This window comes from Excalfactoria chinensis, chromosome 1 (assembly GCF_039878825.1).
Source record: "Excalfactoria chinensis isolate bCotChi1 chromosome 1, bCotChi1.hap2, whole genome shotgun sequence".
Lineage (NCBI taxonomy): Eukaryota > Metazoa > Chordata > Aves > Galliformes > Phasianidae > Excalfactoria > Excalfactoria chinensis.
In genome coordinates this window covers 112,969,353-112,986,371 of record NC_092825.1, presented here as the reverse complement: position 1 = coordinate 112,986,371, position 17,019 = coordinate 112,969,353, and the positions used below count along the sequence as shown (strand labels likewise).

Here is a 17,019-nt window from a genome sequence, read left to right as displayed (position 1 = left end):
TTAAAATTTATATACACTCCTATTATGTTATTTTACTAATCGTATTTAAAAAGGGACATTACATATTGAATATTGTACCTCAATTTTATTGTAATGATTTTACTGGTTACCAGGTGGGGTGGCAGTTGAAAAATTTGGTGAATGCACTACGAGAGGATCCGAGTGGTGTTATCTTAACTTTGAAAAAGCGACCTCAGAGCATGCTTACCTCAGCACCAGCTTTACTGAAAAATATGAGATGGAAGCCCCTTGCTCTGCAGGTAATGAAGCTTAATCATAAGTCATACACCATCATTTTAGCTATAAACTATCTCAGTGATGCTTTATTGTGCTTCATCTCAGCAGCATATGGATTTACTCTTGTATGCTTTGAAAAATTGTTTCTGAAATGATTTCTCTGCAGTTTGTTCTCATAGGCTCAAATGAAATTAAACCTGTTAGTAGAATTTTTCAAAGTTCAGAAGTAATCAGCACAGTGCTTTGCAAGGAAGAAAAGTAGCCCCAGAAACTTTTCTAGCCATAAGGAAGAAAGCATATCTAAGGAACTTAGAGATTTTACTTTGTCATCATGTTAAGCTCTCCATACAGTATAACTGAAGAAAGAGAGATGGAAGAGATCTTTAGCCCTCAGTTTGATCTGTCATGGAATGTGTATGCAGCCACAGAAAATGTATGCAGTGATTTTATTCGACAAAACACATGACCAAGCAAAATTTGTCCATATGAATAATTTTGCCCGTTTGCCAGAGTATTCCTTGTGAAGGAATCATTGCATATGGATTTAGTACAGGATGTCTAGCTGGATCTTTATTTTTAGTAAGCCTAAGATGTGCTGAAAACCATGGGATGATTTCACTCTAGGATAATAAAATATCAATGTGATAGATTTCTCTAGGAAATAGAACATATCTCCAGACTGATGAAAGTTTTTAACCAACAGATGGAACTGAAAAATAATTCCTTTTCTAAATTCAGTTCAGATAGGACAATGTTTAGAATTTTATTTTCTTTGCATAACGAATGCATTCTCCAGTACGTTTTTATTGCCACAATGAAAAGTCTAATTTAAAAGTAAGTACATCTGAGAAAGAAAAGACTTTCACATAGTTCATAGGAAAGGAAAATGAGATGTGGAAATGCCACTGCTAATGGCTGTGGTGTTTGCCATTTTAAATAGTAGTGGATTCATAAAAAGAACTAATATCTCAAAGAACTTCTTTCAGCTGTGTATTTTTATACATTTATTTTCTCATGGTTTAATACCTCATTGTCTGTCAGATTGTATAAGTGTACAAAAGATTGGGATGTCTTGATCTTTCAGACTGGCAATATATATAACATAAACTTTCAACCAAAAATATCATGAGTGTCTACACATTAAATTGCTGATTTGTATGCATGATAAGAGTGTATGAATGTCCATACTTGAAGGCTATGTTTTTTATTATAGCTTTAGTGAAAACATAAGTATAGAGGAAAACTATGTATCATTGATTCATTGCTTTAAATGAGATCAAATGCTTTCAGTCAGCATCCCTTTTGTGTGAGTTAGGTCCAGTTTGTAAACTTCAGTTTATCATTTGCCTCTAGAATCATTCAACTGAAGATGACACAATAGAAGTTTATAAGATAAGATTGTGATCTTAGCAAGTAGGCAAGTAAATCAAAAGGGTGGGGAGAAATTGGACAGAAACCAATTTCCACCATCTAAAAAAGTCTAGTAAAAATGTGAGGATTCTTATAGTTGTGTTACAGTGAAGGCAATCATGAGATAAAGTTGTGAGCATGTTTGAAACTCCACACTCAGTTCTAGAAACAAAACTCCTTTTAGCATGTTGTATTTGGATCTTATTTACATCTCAGTGTCCTTATTTCAGTGTAAATGCTAATGCTAGAACTTATTTAAGGTAATATTTATATTAAATAGAACAGTTATTGTTTCATTTATCTGAATGAATTTTAAACTGATCTACATTAGTTGACAGTGAAACGGACCATACAATGTCTTAAAATGACCATACAATACTCTTTCTTCATTTGGTGATAAAAAAGAGTGTGGACAGCTAGATCAAATGAAGATTACCTCTGTTAGATAAGATGAAACTGAGCCTACATAGAGGTTTGCTGTCATGTAATGAGGTTAAGTGAAAGATAATACAGAATTTTTTTGTTTGTTATTGACTTTTTATTCCTGATACCACAGAAAATCTGGTTATTTTCTGGACTAAAATGAGTAAAATAGACATTGCTAAATATTAAAGAGATTATGCCAGTATTATGGTGTTCTTTTGATACACCAGGAAATGGTCAAAACCTCATTCAGTACTTCTGTGTACAGTGTACTTGTATGTCTGTTGTAATTTGTGATTTTTAGTGTGAGAAACAGCAGTTTTCCTAAATAGATTATCAAAAAAAGCTCCAGGGGGATGTGAAGGCAAACTTCAGGGGCTGCATATTGAGGATATTTTTGTTGTTAATTTATGCAGATGAGAGGTGAACAGATGTTAGTTATTTGGTGTTAAACTTTAAATGCAGCCTAAGTGTGAAATTGGTGCTGTATGCTTGATTAACAAAAAGCAGTAAAAACAGAATACAATGTAATTGATTGTAATAGCTATTAAAATATGAGGTAGTAATATAAAATTTGAGATAGTAAATATAATTAATAAAAATGTGTTTTAAGAGCTCCTGGTTTTCTATCCCAGTATTTATCTATTATAAAAGACAGAAAATGTTGGGGAAAAGAGTCTTCCAAGGAAACCTGTGTTCTGTGATTGAAGTAACATTGTAGCTGTTCCAAAATTCCTTTTGTTCCAAATTCACATAATCATGCACTTCGAAGTTAGTGAGAGAGGGCAAAGTAAAAGTAATAGCTAACAGGAAAAAAGGTAAAAGGAAGAGTAGTACTTCCACTGCCTTTGGAAACAGGGGAAAGTATGATAACTTGTTTTCCTATATTATGATATCATGAAATAATTATGTTATAACGTGTTATAACTGTGCTGTCATCCCAGAGCTAAGTTAATTGAACCTTATGTATAACTGAATGAACACAAGCTATAAAGACATTAAAACTCAATATAATAATTCTGTTAAAGTACAAAATATGAGAGAAAGCCTCAAGAGACTCTAGAATAAGTTATGGAGATGAAATAGTAATAAAATGTGGATTAGGATCTGAAAACTGATTGCTGTGTTTTTTTCTTTGGCTCCACAAATGGAGCAAACAGAGGAAAAACGTGGTTTCACAGGTTGCAGTGACTGAGTTGGAAAAGTTGAAATTTGCCCCAATGTATGGGGGCTGACAAAAACAGAGACTAAGCTTTTGTATGCATGCAGTCTGTGAGGATCTTTAATGGCTATCAAAGCAAATGTAAATATTTCAGTTATTAAAATATGAAACATTGAGATTCACATTGGGGTTTTTTAATTGAAAGATTTTAAAAATTATTTTTTGCTGAGAATGAATAGTGTTTAGGCATTGGTAAAATGCATTCTGCTTTTTTAGCTTCTGATTCTATGTAGGAACATTAAGTTTGCCATTTGCGGCAGCATGAAAAACTGGATTTCAGAGAGCACAGGATCAGAATCATAGAATCACAAGGTTGGAAATGACCTACAAGATCATCTAGTCCAATCCTCCTCCCATTACCACTGCTACCACAAGCAATAGGTAGTGTGCCTATACATTGGGAAAAGGCTAGAGGAGTCTTCTAGTTCAGGCAGTATGCAGGTACTACCAGTATATCAATCAATGTGGGGTGTGACTTGGCATGGTAATGTGGTCATTAAACTAGTAACCTATCCATTCTGTGTAGCAATCCTGAAATATATAGCCAATGGCTTGACGTAAAGGAAAACAGTACAACTACCTATGACTGTACTATGAACCATTACATAACAAGTGTGTATGTACAAGTGCATTAACTCCATCTTTAAGGTCAATCAGTACTGAAAGAAAAACATAATTTCCCCCCCACCCCCCTTGATGTTCTGATTAAAGGAGGTGGCTTGGTTTTTTGTTTTGTTTTCTGTCACTTGATGACTGTCTCTTTTACTCTTTTAATAGCCATCAAGTATCCCGCTTCTTGCAGTAATCAGAATTCTCCCTTAACACATTCTGGAATCATGACAGAGTGTTGGGAATCAAGGGATTTTCAGCCTATGTTGTTTTTTTTCACTGCTTTTATAAAATCTGAATTAGGCAGCTATGACCTTGGAGAGTTGTTTTGTTTTTTGGTTTTTGCTTTTTTCTTTTGTTTTGTTTTGGTTTGTTTTTTGTTTTTTTTTGCTTTTGCAATTGAAGGTATTCATTAATATGGTATTGTACTACAAATATTAAGATGTTATGCCTGCAAGATAAGCCTTTCTAATTTGCCTTTCAGTTACTTCCTCTGGTGCACTGGTATTTCAGACTGCAATGTTAGTACTTCTGACTGTTACTGATTATGTTCAACAAAAAAAAGTTCCATCTTTTCTTTTTTACTTCTCTCACTCAAGACTGAGGTGATTTAATTGTCTTGGAACTCTCCAGATTTTTGTCTGTCCCCAGAGCAATCAGCTGGCAATTCAAAATGTAATGTAAATAAACCTCTTCTACTCCAGAAGGTCTCTTTCATTTCTTCTTCCCACTTTGAGTTTTTCTGGGGAGGTTTCAAAGGAAGGCTGCCCAAACTGCAGTTTGAACAAGGATGGAGGTTTGGTAAAGAAGATTCTTAGATTCTCTAAGTCAGTATCATCATGATAGCACAAATCTAAATGCAAAGTCATCTTTTACTTTGGGAAAATGCTTTGTAATTACTCAAAAGAAACTAGACTTTGACTACGGTGTGAAGTCTCTTCATCCAGTATCTTGAAAAGGAATTGTCACACTTCAGCTAATTTGGATGAAGCCCTTTCAGTTTCACTGATGTCAGTGAGGTTGGGGGCAGATCCAGCTGCCATCTTGTGTCTTCACTTGGAAAAAACCTTTTGACTTCACTATTCTGCCACAGTCTCAATCAAACTTATTTTAATGTCACCTCTTGTATATTTAAAATAGTTCACTGTACTGTTTTATATGTGATTAAATTTTCCTGTTAAAAATGCCGCCGAGACCTCAGCATCTGTAATTTTTTTTAATAATCTTTATTTTGTATTTGATATGCATTATGTCTCTGCTATGCTATGTTCGACATTTCAGCCTCCTAAGAAGCAACAGTAACAGCAGAGTCCTTGGACAGAGAAAATCTTACTTTTATTATTATTTAGTATTTTTCCTCATTATTTTGCTTCCTTCATTCAACTGTAGACAGTGTTATGTTCTGTTTGATTCATACACAATTAGAATTAATGACCTTACACTTTTTAATCATTAAATTTGAATAAAATACTAAATTGTTGGTTCTTCAGTTGCTTAGCTGTCTTTTAACTACATGGGAATTGAGCATTTTTGCAGTATTGTTAAAATTAATTTGGACTGGGTTTTCCTACCGAGTTCGAATTAGTTACAGAATTTCATTACTTCATGTCATGTTCACCTTATAAAAAGTTTATGTTTTTGGAAACATTTCATTCAGTAAGTTGTAATATATTGGTCCAATATGAAAACATATTTTAACAATAAAATCTGTTTACTGCTGCAAATACTGTGCAAAGAAATTACCACTTAAAATATTGTGTTAGTTTTGCTTATGTTTTAAAAATTGTATGCCTTTATACAGAGCAATGTTTCTCAAACTGTATACTGCAACTACCAATGGAGTTAATGTAAGGTTCAGAGAGTTTCAAAAAGTATTAAGAAGAACTTTAGTTGGTACATATTAATTACATTCATTGTTTTGAGAAAGCAACACTAGCTCTTGGTACCAAGAAGGAGGGAGTAGGGGACCACAGGACTGAGCTAACTGGAGCAGGATGGCTCTTGGAGAAGTGGGAGTCAATATATATGCACTATCACTCAGTAATTACAAGGAAATTTTTACTTATTTCTCTCTCATGGAGGAGCTTTGCTGTTTTAATTAAAGTTGTTTTTCTACTTTCTGGACAGCTGTCAATTTGGTAGAGGATCCGTGATGACCAATAATTCTGAACAAGGGTAGTGCAACCAGAACGTTTGAGAAACAGTACTCCAAAGTGTATTGAAACATGCATTTTGTATTGATCATTGGAAATAAACATTGATGTAGAGCCTTATGTGAGATATTTTTGAGGATATTCCAGTTCTAATATGTTAGAATATTGGAATATGTTAACTTCTAAAATTTCTCTGTCAGGTTGTTCCCATGGGTTAAGTATTTAAATCTGTGGTCCTGAAAACATTTTAGTGTTATTGCTGTTTCAGGATTCCCACTTACCTGGCCAGCCTGCCAAAAGTGACTGCAGAAGGAGCAAGTTCTAGTCTTTGGAAGAGAGTTGACTCAGTGATAACACTTATGTCCAAGGCATCAAAATCAGACATACTGGAATTAGAGTTCTGTGTGATTTTATGTTCAATGTGCCTACATGGAATAATGTAGTCCACGGAATAATGTAGTCCACTAAATGACTGCCGTTGACCAATGGGATGTATGCAATCTGATTTACTTGCAAATTCAAAGATTGACTTAACCTGAATGATTGATGAGAACTGCAATGTAAAATGACTCAAGGGTGCACCTTGCCTGCACGCTGAAGGTTCTGAAGATTCTGTTTTCAAGAAGGAAGGCCTGAGACTTTTAATTCCATACAAAATGAAAGCTGAACTCCTAGATCTACAAGGAGGTAGCTACTGCAATGTTCTCAGTGTGCTGAGCTACTGACAGAGGAGCACATCTGAATGCTTTTACCACAAGGCATTTCTTTTAAAAGAATTCACAGATTTATCAGATTAAGTGATGGTAAATTTAAAAAAAAAAAAAAAAAAAAAAAGTAAAATGAAATAAAATAATAATGATGGCCTGTTTTTAAATTCGGTTTTCTCCTTTTGTTCCAGTTTTTCTGGAACAAAGCTTTTCTGCTTTCATAGAAACGATCCAAAGAGTTGAGTTTGACACTGTGGCCTAGATACATAAAAGTCATGAGGCACTCTAGTACGTTTTGGAGTGATTCTAGAAGATTATGCTTTCTCCTGTACTAGATTTTATTACAACTTCTTTTGGGAGCTTCTGGGCCCTGGGAAGGTTTACATATATTGCAATTACAAGAGGTACCGCAGTCATTAGATTTCCTACTGGCTACTCTGTGATTCTCACTCCTGAAAACATTCCAGTATTTAACATGGGAACAGTTTGAGGGCAACTTTTTACCTTTAGAGCTCTTGTGTATATCTGTTGTACAGTGAATGCTATTTCTTTCAGGTAGCACTTGGTTTTCTAATCACCTCACCTACCCAAAAGATGAGCCAGATTTTGCATTTTTCATAAACATGCAACTTCCATTTATTTACAGTCTCCCAGCAAACTGTTCTGGAGGGCAAGCCAACCAATATGGCTTGTCTGTGTTACATGGTAGAATATTCAGGCTTCAGAAAACTATATTCCAGAAATGAAACACATCTCATTAGGATTTAAATATATAAGCCCAGATAATTCTGGGGAATTCTTTACCTGTGTCTTGTAGCCCTCCAACAGCTGGTCAGAATGAGTATGGGCTTATCAATCCATTGTAAGCCCAGATCACAGTTTTACTTAGGCATGAATTTCCATGTGACAGAAAGCATAAATTCCTATTAATTGTTGCTGTCCCTATGGCCCTGTTTCCTCTTATCTGCCTATTCAGTTAAAAAGCTGTCTTCCACTTCAATGCAGAGAAGAGCAAATCCATCTCCCCAGGTTGTGCTCCCCTCTCAGCGCTCCTGTCAGTATGAGCTATAAGCAACAATGGCTTGGGCCTAACAAGTGCAAACATGATCCTAGTAACAAAATTCTCTTGGCTTAGGACAAAAACAGTTCTACAAGCTGCTCAACAATCTGCAGTGCATACTTATCATAATAATGCAAGGTATTGGAAAGGGAAAATAAAGGCATTGCTTTAGTAAGTGGTTCAAGAACATCTGCGTCTACAGTGTCACAGATGAAAAGTTAAACAATAAGGCTTTTGTTCCTCTGTTTTGTTTTGTTTTGTTGTTTTTTTTCATCCTTCCCCCAGTTTTGCCACCACCTTTAGTCTTATTTTTGCAGACTTCAGTCTTCTGCTTGTTTTTAGTGGTCGTAAATTCTCCTACCTGTCTGGTTTTGTGTTTGTGTCTTTCTCCCTTTCTTCCTGTAAATACTGGCTGTCTTTCATTGGTGTGGTTACAGAATATTCACATTAACTCTACAGAGCAACAAAATAATTTAGCGGTATCATTGTTTATAGGAGATAGACTCCCACACTCAGCAAGAGAATATTTGTTTCCGTGTTTCCGACATCATTCTAAAAGTAGACGTGATAAGTTTGAACAATACATTTTTAAATATACAGTTCATTATATTTGAGATAAATCTAACACAGCTCTATTGCAAAAAAAAAAAAAAAAAAAAAACCACAAAAAAACCCAAACACTACAGAATCCAATTAAAGGATGTCTGAAGTTACCTAAGGGGTGTGAGTTCTTCTTAAAATACAGTTTGAAAAACAAAACAAAACAAAACAAAACAAACAAACGATGCAATGGAGAACGTTTGCTTGATGAGCATAAATTCCAAAGGGCTCATTGCTATCTTGTGAAAGGACCATGTTTTGAAAAAGTTTGTGCTCTTGAGATTATTTTATTTTTATTTTGCAATATGGGTATCAAAGTTAATATCTAGAAAATATGAACTGGTAATTCTCTCAGCACTTTCTCAGTATGTCATGCACTGTTCTTCATAGTGCTGGCGGAAGGATCTTTCTACACACCCATTTGGTCAATGCACATAGCTTCCCTGTCATAAATACAGTATGAACTGTTTGTGTCCTCCAGCAGTTACTAAGTTCAGAAATCATAGGTGTGGTGTTCACCGTGTCTTCCCAAAATCTTTTTCTTTAGAGACTTTGTTTCCAAAAAAATGCAAGAGAATGTACTCTTACAAAACAAAACTCAGTATTTCGTTAATATGAGATTTAAGTTTTAGGGTGCAAGCAGATAGTGCTTTCTTTGTTTTTTTTCTTCTGTTCAGCTATCAGACAGCCAAGAAGCATAAGGCAGACATTATTAATTAGATAATTAGACTAGAGAACTCTATGTTTGCTTCTCATTTTGTTTTTCTGCATTTTCATCTGTATAGAGAGTACTAGCAAATCATGCAACAATTTCCAGTACTACGGTGATTTAATAAAGTCTTCAAATGGATGGTCATTATTTATCTAGTGCAGATAGTTAAGTTGAAGGAGAAAGTCATGCTTAATTTGAGAAAGAGATAAAGATGTGATTAAGAGGAAGGATCATGTTTGGATGGGAAAGGTAGCTAGAAAGCATTACTATTCTGCAAGGAGGGTACAGGGTTTTTTTGTTTTTGTTTTTTGCCTGTGATTTACTTTGTGATGAGTTCACCCAGGAGAGTGAATAATAATAATAATTTCCAGTTTATTCAGTATCATAGCAGAGGTGCTCTTGAGGATGCTGTACCTGACTTTACAGCACCTGCAGACATAAACTGAGCTTTTACAACTAATTCTTAAGCTGTAGAACAGATGGGGGAAGAAGGCATTCAATGTAATGCCTACTTATGAACATTTACTGCAAACACTAGGCTTTTTCTTTATAATGTTAGTTAAATTAAGCAATTCACTGGATTCTATATGCTGTTTACTCATAAAGATTTCACTAATGGTTCTACTAATTACTATTTTTATGTGCATTGGCAATAATCTTACAGTGCAAAGGGGAAAAAAGTAAGATATGATCAGATGAGCCAATTTTATAAGCACAATACATGTCCATTCATAGATGCACATCCCTAAATAGAGGTGTTATTTTTTTCAATATGTTTGAAATCATATAATAGTTTAGAACTGCTATTTCCTTAAATTTCTAAGCTGTAGAGATTTTATTTTATTTCATTTGTTATTTCAGTTACAAGTAAATAATATTTTAGGATAACCATGATTCTCTCTCTCTCTCTCTCTCTTTTGAACCAGCCTCTTATTCCCAGAAGTCCTACAAGCAGTGTTGCTACACCATCCAGCACTATCAGCACACCTACAAAAAGAGACAGCTCTGCACTCCAGGATCTTTATATACCACCTCCTCCATCAGAACCTTATGTTCCCAGGTAAAAAATGTTTAATACTCTGATTCAGTATTTTGTTTTCTCAAATGTGGAATAGTCTACTGCCTATTACAGTGTTGTTCTACTTCAAAAGAGAAAAATTATCCAAGCCCCCCATATATGTAGCTGTGAAAAGAGTTTGTACACTTGCCTAAGAGCTATGATGTGACAATGGAGGCTGTGATAAAAAGCAAGAAACTTTGCAGCTTTGACAGTGAGAGCTCTACTTTGTTCTGCTGTACTAATTTCCTTTTGGTACATATTTTATTAGTATATGAGCAGTTCTCAGGCTTACATCTTAGTGTGGGATTCATTGACCTACCTTCACACATTCCTAAGTGATTCAGTATAATTTCATAATACACACAGATGTTGCTTTCCTAAAATTCAGAGAGCATTACAGCTGTAACCATAGGGATGGCAGTAACCAGCCAGAAGCCTAAAGACGTATTTGCAAGGGACCAGAATTTTTAATGTTTCTGTATCAGACACAGAATGTCCAGTCAATGCATTTTTTAATTACTTTTTGCTGTTCTTTTAGTTTACATTCTTACAAACATGGTAAGGGCAGCATGTTCTTTCTTGTATCTGAATTTCCTGTACCTGAGTTTCTGGTAGCTGAGTTTTTCTTAGGCACTGCTACCAGTAACTCTACTAGACAGTTAATAAGATCTGTGACCTGATGCTGACAAGAATTTCCTGGGGGCTGTCCAAGAGTGAGGTAGGTGGCAAATTAAATTGCCTTGTGGGGGGGAGAAATCATGATTCTGTGATTAATTCTTACTCTTCAGAGAGATGAATAAACCTTCCAGGGCAAAAAGTGACTTTCTACTTCACGATTTGGATGATGTGCTTTTCTTGAAGCCATAAGCTGAGTCTTATCTTCCTTCCTCATCTCTTCTTTATATGCTGCCTATTCTGGTTTTATTTCTAGGGAGTTTAAAAAACAAACAAAAAGCTGCAGAAAGAAACCTCAACCAAAACAGTCTTTGGTTTCTCTTTGAATGTATGGTTACATGGCAAAGACCTGTCACTCTTGCAGCTGAAACTCTACTGACCTGAAACATGTAATGCCTTTGTACTGATGCTGATCATGTTTCCTGCCTCAAAAATGTTTCTGCTATTTGATAAGGAATAAATCCTGTTTCTTGAAGTATTTTTATTAGATATCCATAGTTCAGCAGTTTTTAAGTTCAGCTCTAGAAACTGGTACCTCCAGAATGCATTTTGACTATTTATTAATAACATCTTAAATAATGCTTCTTAATGCACCAGTTCTTTAAGCTACACAGTTTTTATTTTGCCAGATAAATCCTAATGTAGTTCATTTCACAAAGCTGCCACATACAGTACAGTGTTTCTGAATGATCTGTTTTGACATTTCATCAGTTTTTTTTAGTCTATGATTAACTATATTTAAGCATGTCTTTTTTGGGGGTATTATCAAAATGTTCAGAATCTGTCTCTCAGTTTGTTGTTGCTGTTCCAAGGGGAGAATTAAAAGTGAAATGCCCACCTTTCATTCCTGGAATAGAATAAAAGATTTGATATGTTAGTGTAAATTGTAAAACCCCAAACCATGCTGTCCTAGTGATGACACCCACAGATGCTACAGCTGCCAGCACAACCACACAAAAATAGCAGGACCCATCCTTTTCTTGTGATGGTTACTGACAACTGCAGGTAGCAAATTAGTGCTTGGTCATGTCTGTTGAATGCCTTTGGAAGATACATCAGTCTTCATTGTTTTACCTGCCACATTGTTTTACCACTGTCATAGACAGTGTCCCCCAACACTGCCACAATAATGAGCTTATAGTGCTGATGGGGCTGTGCCAGTCCTCCTCAGCAGCACCATCTCTGCTATGGGAAAACCTAGCAGAGTAAGTAAAATGGCTGGAGAAGGTTTCTGTAGTTTCGGGGCCATGTCCAATTCAGGATGGCTCTTTCTTTTCTACTGTGGCTGCCTGGCTTTGCTTTGTGAGGATGCGAGTTTACAGGGCACCAAGAGAAGTATGGGTCAGCATTGTATTTACATGATGGTCTAGAGGGGCAGAAGCTCTGCAGTGTTTGCCGCAACTACTCTCTTAGCAGCCTCCCATGCATTTTGCTGCTCAGAAATTACTTTCTGATTAGCTCTTTTGCGTCTATATCCAGGCACAGACATACCAGAAGTTTTTCAGAGCCCTTCTTTACCTAGTGCAAGGAGAAAGCAACCTTCTTGGAGTTCTCTGTGTAGGTAGTTCAGCATGTTCCTTGCAATAAATTTCTGACCTGGGAAAGCAGCTCATGATAAAGTATCATGTATTCTTTTTGTTTCTGTATGAGTATACCTACTATATCTTGGTAGCCCAAATTGGCTTCTACAGAACTGTATCAAATGCCTACAGGTTCTTCTTTCTTTGAGGTTAGTTAGTAAGAAACTAGACTGAATTTATCCACTCTTACCATATAGCCATGTCTTAAAACTGTTTGATTCAAAAATTCTATTGATTGAAAAAACTATTTGATTTAGAAGTGCACATGTGAAAGTCAACATAATTTCCTTGCCCTAAGTTACTAAATGCTAGTATATTAAAAACAAACAAACAAGCAAAAACATTGTAAAAAGAATAGCTGCACATCACCTTTATTTGTGTGATTCTTTTTTAAAGAAACCATTAATATACAGTCTGCAATGGAAGCAAATGAGCAAAGATGCATGAGATAACTTGCACATATCTACATATGCATATATAATATGAGATCCTGATTTTAGCCAGTTTTATATATTTGCTGTGTGTGTGGCATACTGACATTTTCTCATTTTTTTAAAATTAAACAGTCACATTTTAAAAAAATGAATATCTTATTTCTGTATATTAAAAAATCTCTCTTATTTACTAAAGGGATGAAAAAGGAAATCTCCCATGTGATGATGTTGGCAGACATACAGTGGGAAAACCAGTTCATACAGGATCCGAATCTCCAAACTCATTTCTTGACCAAGAGTATCGAAAGCGTTTTAATGTTGTTGAGGAAGATGCAGTTTTATACTGCTATGAATATGACAAGGGAAGAACAAGTGGTCCTGGAAGGAGGGAGAGTACACCAACATATGGTATGGCATCGATCTGACATGGATTATTACAGTTTGTTGATTTTAGGGCTTTTCATACATCTGCTCTTGTATTTAAGCACAAAAATAATTCCAGTGGCTGTTGAATGTGCTAAGAATTCTGTACAGCCTTAATTTAATTGCAACATAAATGCTTATTTTCTACAAGAATATATGTATTACTATTATTAGGGTGGCAAATCCAGGTTTTTATTGGTGATTTTTCTGAATCTGTGTTCCATAATTTTATCAGCTTAGTTTTCCAGATAACCTTTCAGTATCATTTTGTCAGAAGAACTGGCACAAGCCCATGCATTTATGCTAAACTCGCAGTGTAAATTCATGCTCTCAATATAAGTGTTGAAGTAACCAAATGGGGATTGCTAGGTCACGGCCTGAATCAGCGACTGAGTACAAGGTGAGAAGGCATGGCTAACCAAGGACACACTAGTGCAAGCAATGCACCTGGGCAACCAGAAGAGGTGGCCTCTGGGTCCATTCCTGCTCACTCCCATTTAAGGGTTAGCATCCAATGAAGCAGTACCTCTATTCAGAGACTGCCCCTTCTTGGGACTTCACTGATCTTCAGAAAAGGGAAGCCACTTGTCCCTGTATCATCTTCTGAACTATATCTTCACAAATACCTTTATAAGCGTGTTCGAATCCTGGTAGAAGGCAATATCATCACCTTTCCTTGCTCCCTGGTAGCATAGGTTTAGGAATTCTGTATTAGAAAAAAATTACTGAAGTAATTTTAAAGATCAAAACCATTTCACATGAACAAGGAGATGACATATTGCTTTCATGCTGCGCTATGCTCTAAAGATCTTGTTTTTCTCTATTTCAGAAATGAAGTATGACTGATAGTATTCTTTTTTGTAATACTGTTTCAACATCCTGTAACTCTTTATATGGGAAGTGATGACTTGCTATATATAGCAGTACCTATTTTATAAGGCTGTGTGTTGTCCAAGAAAGAATGTTGTATGTAAATGCACATGTGTATTCATGGTACTTACATACCTTGGATTTTGACTTATTTATCATGAGAACTCTGAAACTATTTCTGATGATAGCTTTTCTCCTCAGAACTTTGTTCTCTAGGTTATTTTCATTTGGAATCTATTGGAACTCTGCCTTTACCTAACATCTTATCTGAGCTTTGGACTGGGAAAACTGATTTTCTGTTGCTATACAAGGAATTGTTCAATGGTAGAGTTGTTAGTAAATGGGAGAAAATGAGGAGGAAATTTTGTTTTTATAAAAGTTATTTTGACAGCCTTGGTATTACCTCTACACACATTTGAATGTTTTTTCACCCCATTTGCTATGTTATTTCAATTATTAAACTGAGCATAGGCTGAATCTTGGGGTTGTAATAGTAATCCTGACGTCATATCCCTTTGCGAAGATGATAGGCTTAATCTATGAGGAAGAATATATTTGGTACATCATGCAGACAAGCTCCAAAATCAGCTGGGAACCATGATACAAACTGAGCTTGAGCTATGTAAAGTATCCTCAGGACTTTAAGCAGTGTGCTTGCACAAGGTTAAAGGATGTATTTTCTTAAAGTGCACTTGTTCCACACAGCCACACAATCCTCCTGCAAAATCCTCGGTATCCTTTTGATTTTGAAGTGCTTTCAGATGTTTTTAAACCATGCCTATATTGTATGAAATAAATGCTAAGTGTTCAAAGTTGATATATTAATTTTATTACTCCTGTATTTCCGTTAGTGGATATAGTCAGTTCCATTAACAGAGATGTACTCCCTGTTCCAGATGTTAAATTTTAATACTAGTATTCTAGAGGGAAGAAGACACTTTGTTCAAGGACTGCTGAATTCATTATTTTATTATAGGATAGTTTTTGTAGCATATTTTCCTATTAGCTGAAAGGGTTATAAATACATGGATCAAAGACTACTGAAAATCAGTCACTTTTTTAACACATTTCTTATACAGCATTTCACTTTTGATCTCACTTCTTTTTTAACAAATTCACATAACAGAGCCCATTCTCACTTAAGTATGCTATCTAAAAATATTACCATTCCAGCATTAAATTCAGAAGTTTCCCACATGCCATTTGTTAACATCACATTTGCAGCTAGGCATGACCTAAGGATTTCACAAAAATCTGGCAAATAACATCCTTCTGGCTTACAATAGCCTATTAATGAAGGTCAAACAGAGTTCGAAGAAATATAGCAATAGTTGTTTTCAGTGTATACTCATCATTAATTATCTGGTGGCATTAATTTTCTTAAATACTTTTCAGTTCTCCTTTGTGAGAGATTAACAGGGTCCTCCATGTTTTTTCTTTGAGGAATCTATTGGCTTCCTTGACACTGTTAGCCAAGAAACTTCTTTTTCATATTCTTACTGGCTTACAGCTGTTGTGTAACTGCTGCTAGTTGGCCTTGAAATGCCTCAGCTTGCAACCCAGCAATGAAATTTTCCTGAGTGTAGTCAACAAGCAAAACAGATTCAGGGGTTTCACATGGGCTAACGTGAAGGAGATACCAGAAGCAGCAGACAAATGAAGATCAAGTGTAAGGAAAGAAACAAATTTGGTCATTGCAGTTTTGCTGCCAGAAAAGCACATACATAAATTCAACAGCCAGAGATACTATGGAAAGGTTATTAAGACTGTAGCTTCTGATAACAGTCCCAATTTACATGATTTTCTATCTTTTGTGGCTTTTTAATTTTTCAAGTGTTTTCCATAGGTTCCTGTGAATTTATTCTTACATAGAAGATAAGTTCATATTTCTAGAAAAAGTGGCCATTATCTTATTTCTTAGCAAGGATAATACACGTGCAATCAAGAAACAACTTATGAATGGTGTACTTTAAATCTCACTGACTTCAAACACAATTATGTGCCCATAACTAATAAAATAATTGATAAATAGAAAATTAAGCATAAATGATTTACATTCTGAGTAATTATGTATTTGTGAACTGATCTTGTTGTCTATACAGAACGTATGCTTTTTTTTTTTTTTTTCCAAGTTCATTACAATACTTTAAAAATTTTAAAAACAACAACAAAACACAACCTTCTATCATTATGTTGCATGGTAGTGGTGAGCTTCCCGCAGGTGCTATTATTTATTAAGTGGATGCATTTGAATATTTGTAGAAATATATTTCACCATAATCAAATATCTTTCTTTTTCACCATATCATGAATTTAACATCAAAGAAGCAGCATAGAAATGATGATCTTTATGTCAGAAGATTTCCAATATATAGCTAACAAAACTTGTATTTTTAACTTTAAGCTCTAATACTTTTCAAACAAAAAATAAAAAAAGAAAAATCCCTTTATGTTCTGTTACCAGTAGATAAAAGCAAAGGCTGATGTTGTTTATGAAAAAGTTTTCTTTTCAGTCTGTGAGATGGATGTTGTGCCATATGCCGTGCCACTTTACAAGTTAAATTTTTGCTTCAGCATGCTACCGAACTTGCTAAAAAAATCATAGTTCGCTTTAAGTAACCCCACTAAGTTGCATTGCTCACTTTCACTGAATTTCCAGCTGTATTTGTGGAAATCTGAAGCAGCAATCATAGTTGACATCATTTAAAAAATCAGTTCTGCAGCTTCCAAATCAAAGCTTAAAAGATATCGTAGTCTTCAGCTTCTCTGATTCTTGCTGTCATCTGAAATCTAAATGAACTTTCCAGTAGTAATGTACTTTGCTCTCTGTGGAAGAAATGCTTC

At 35.2% G+C, this 17,019-nt stretch overlaps 1 protein-coding gene across 6 annotated transcripts in view; it reads left to right on the top strand.

Annotated features, from left to right (window-relative positions):
- Positions 1–17,019, top strand: part of CNKSR2 (connector enhancer of kinase suppressor of Ras 2) — a 209,885-nt gene that overhangs the window by 113,325 nt on the left and 79,541 nt on the right. For 3 of the 6 annotated variants that reach the window (XM_072328325.1, XM_072328363.1, XM_072328354.1), the window contains exons 9-11: positions 114–260; positions 10,060–10,193; positions 13,079–13,290. In XM_072328325.1, the coding sequence (XP_072184426.1) occupies positions 114–260; positions 10,060–10,193; positions 13,079–13,290 (493 nt within the window). The remainder of the gene's footprint in view (positions 1–113; positions 261–10,059; positions 10,194–13,078; positions 13,291–17,019) is intronic. The other 3 variants (XM_072328345.1, XM_072328334.1, XM_072328372.1) reach the window with 1 other exon arrangement.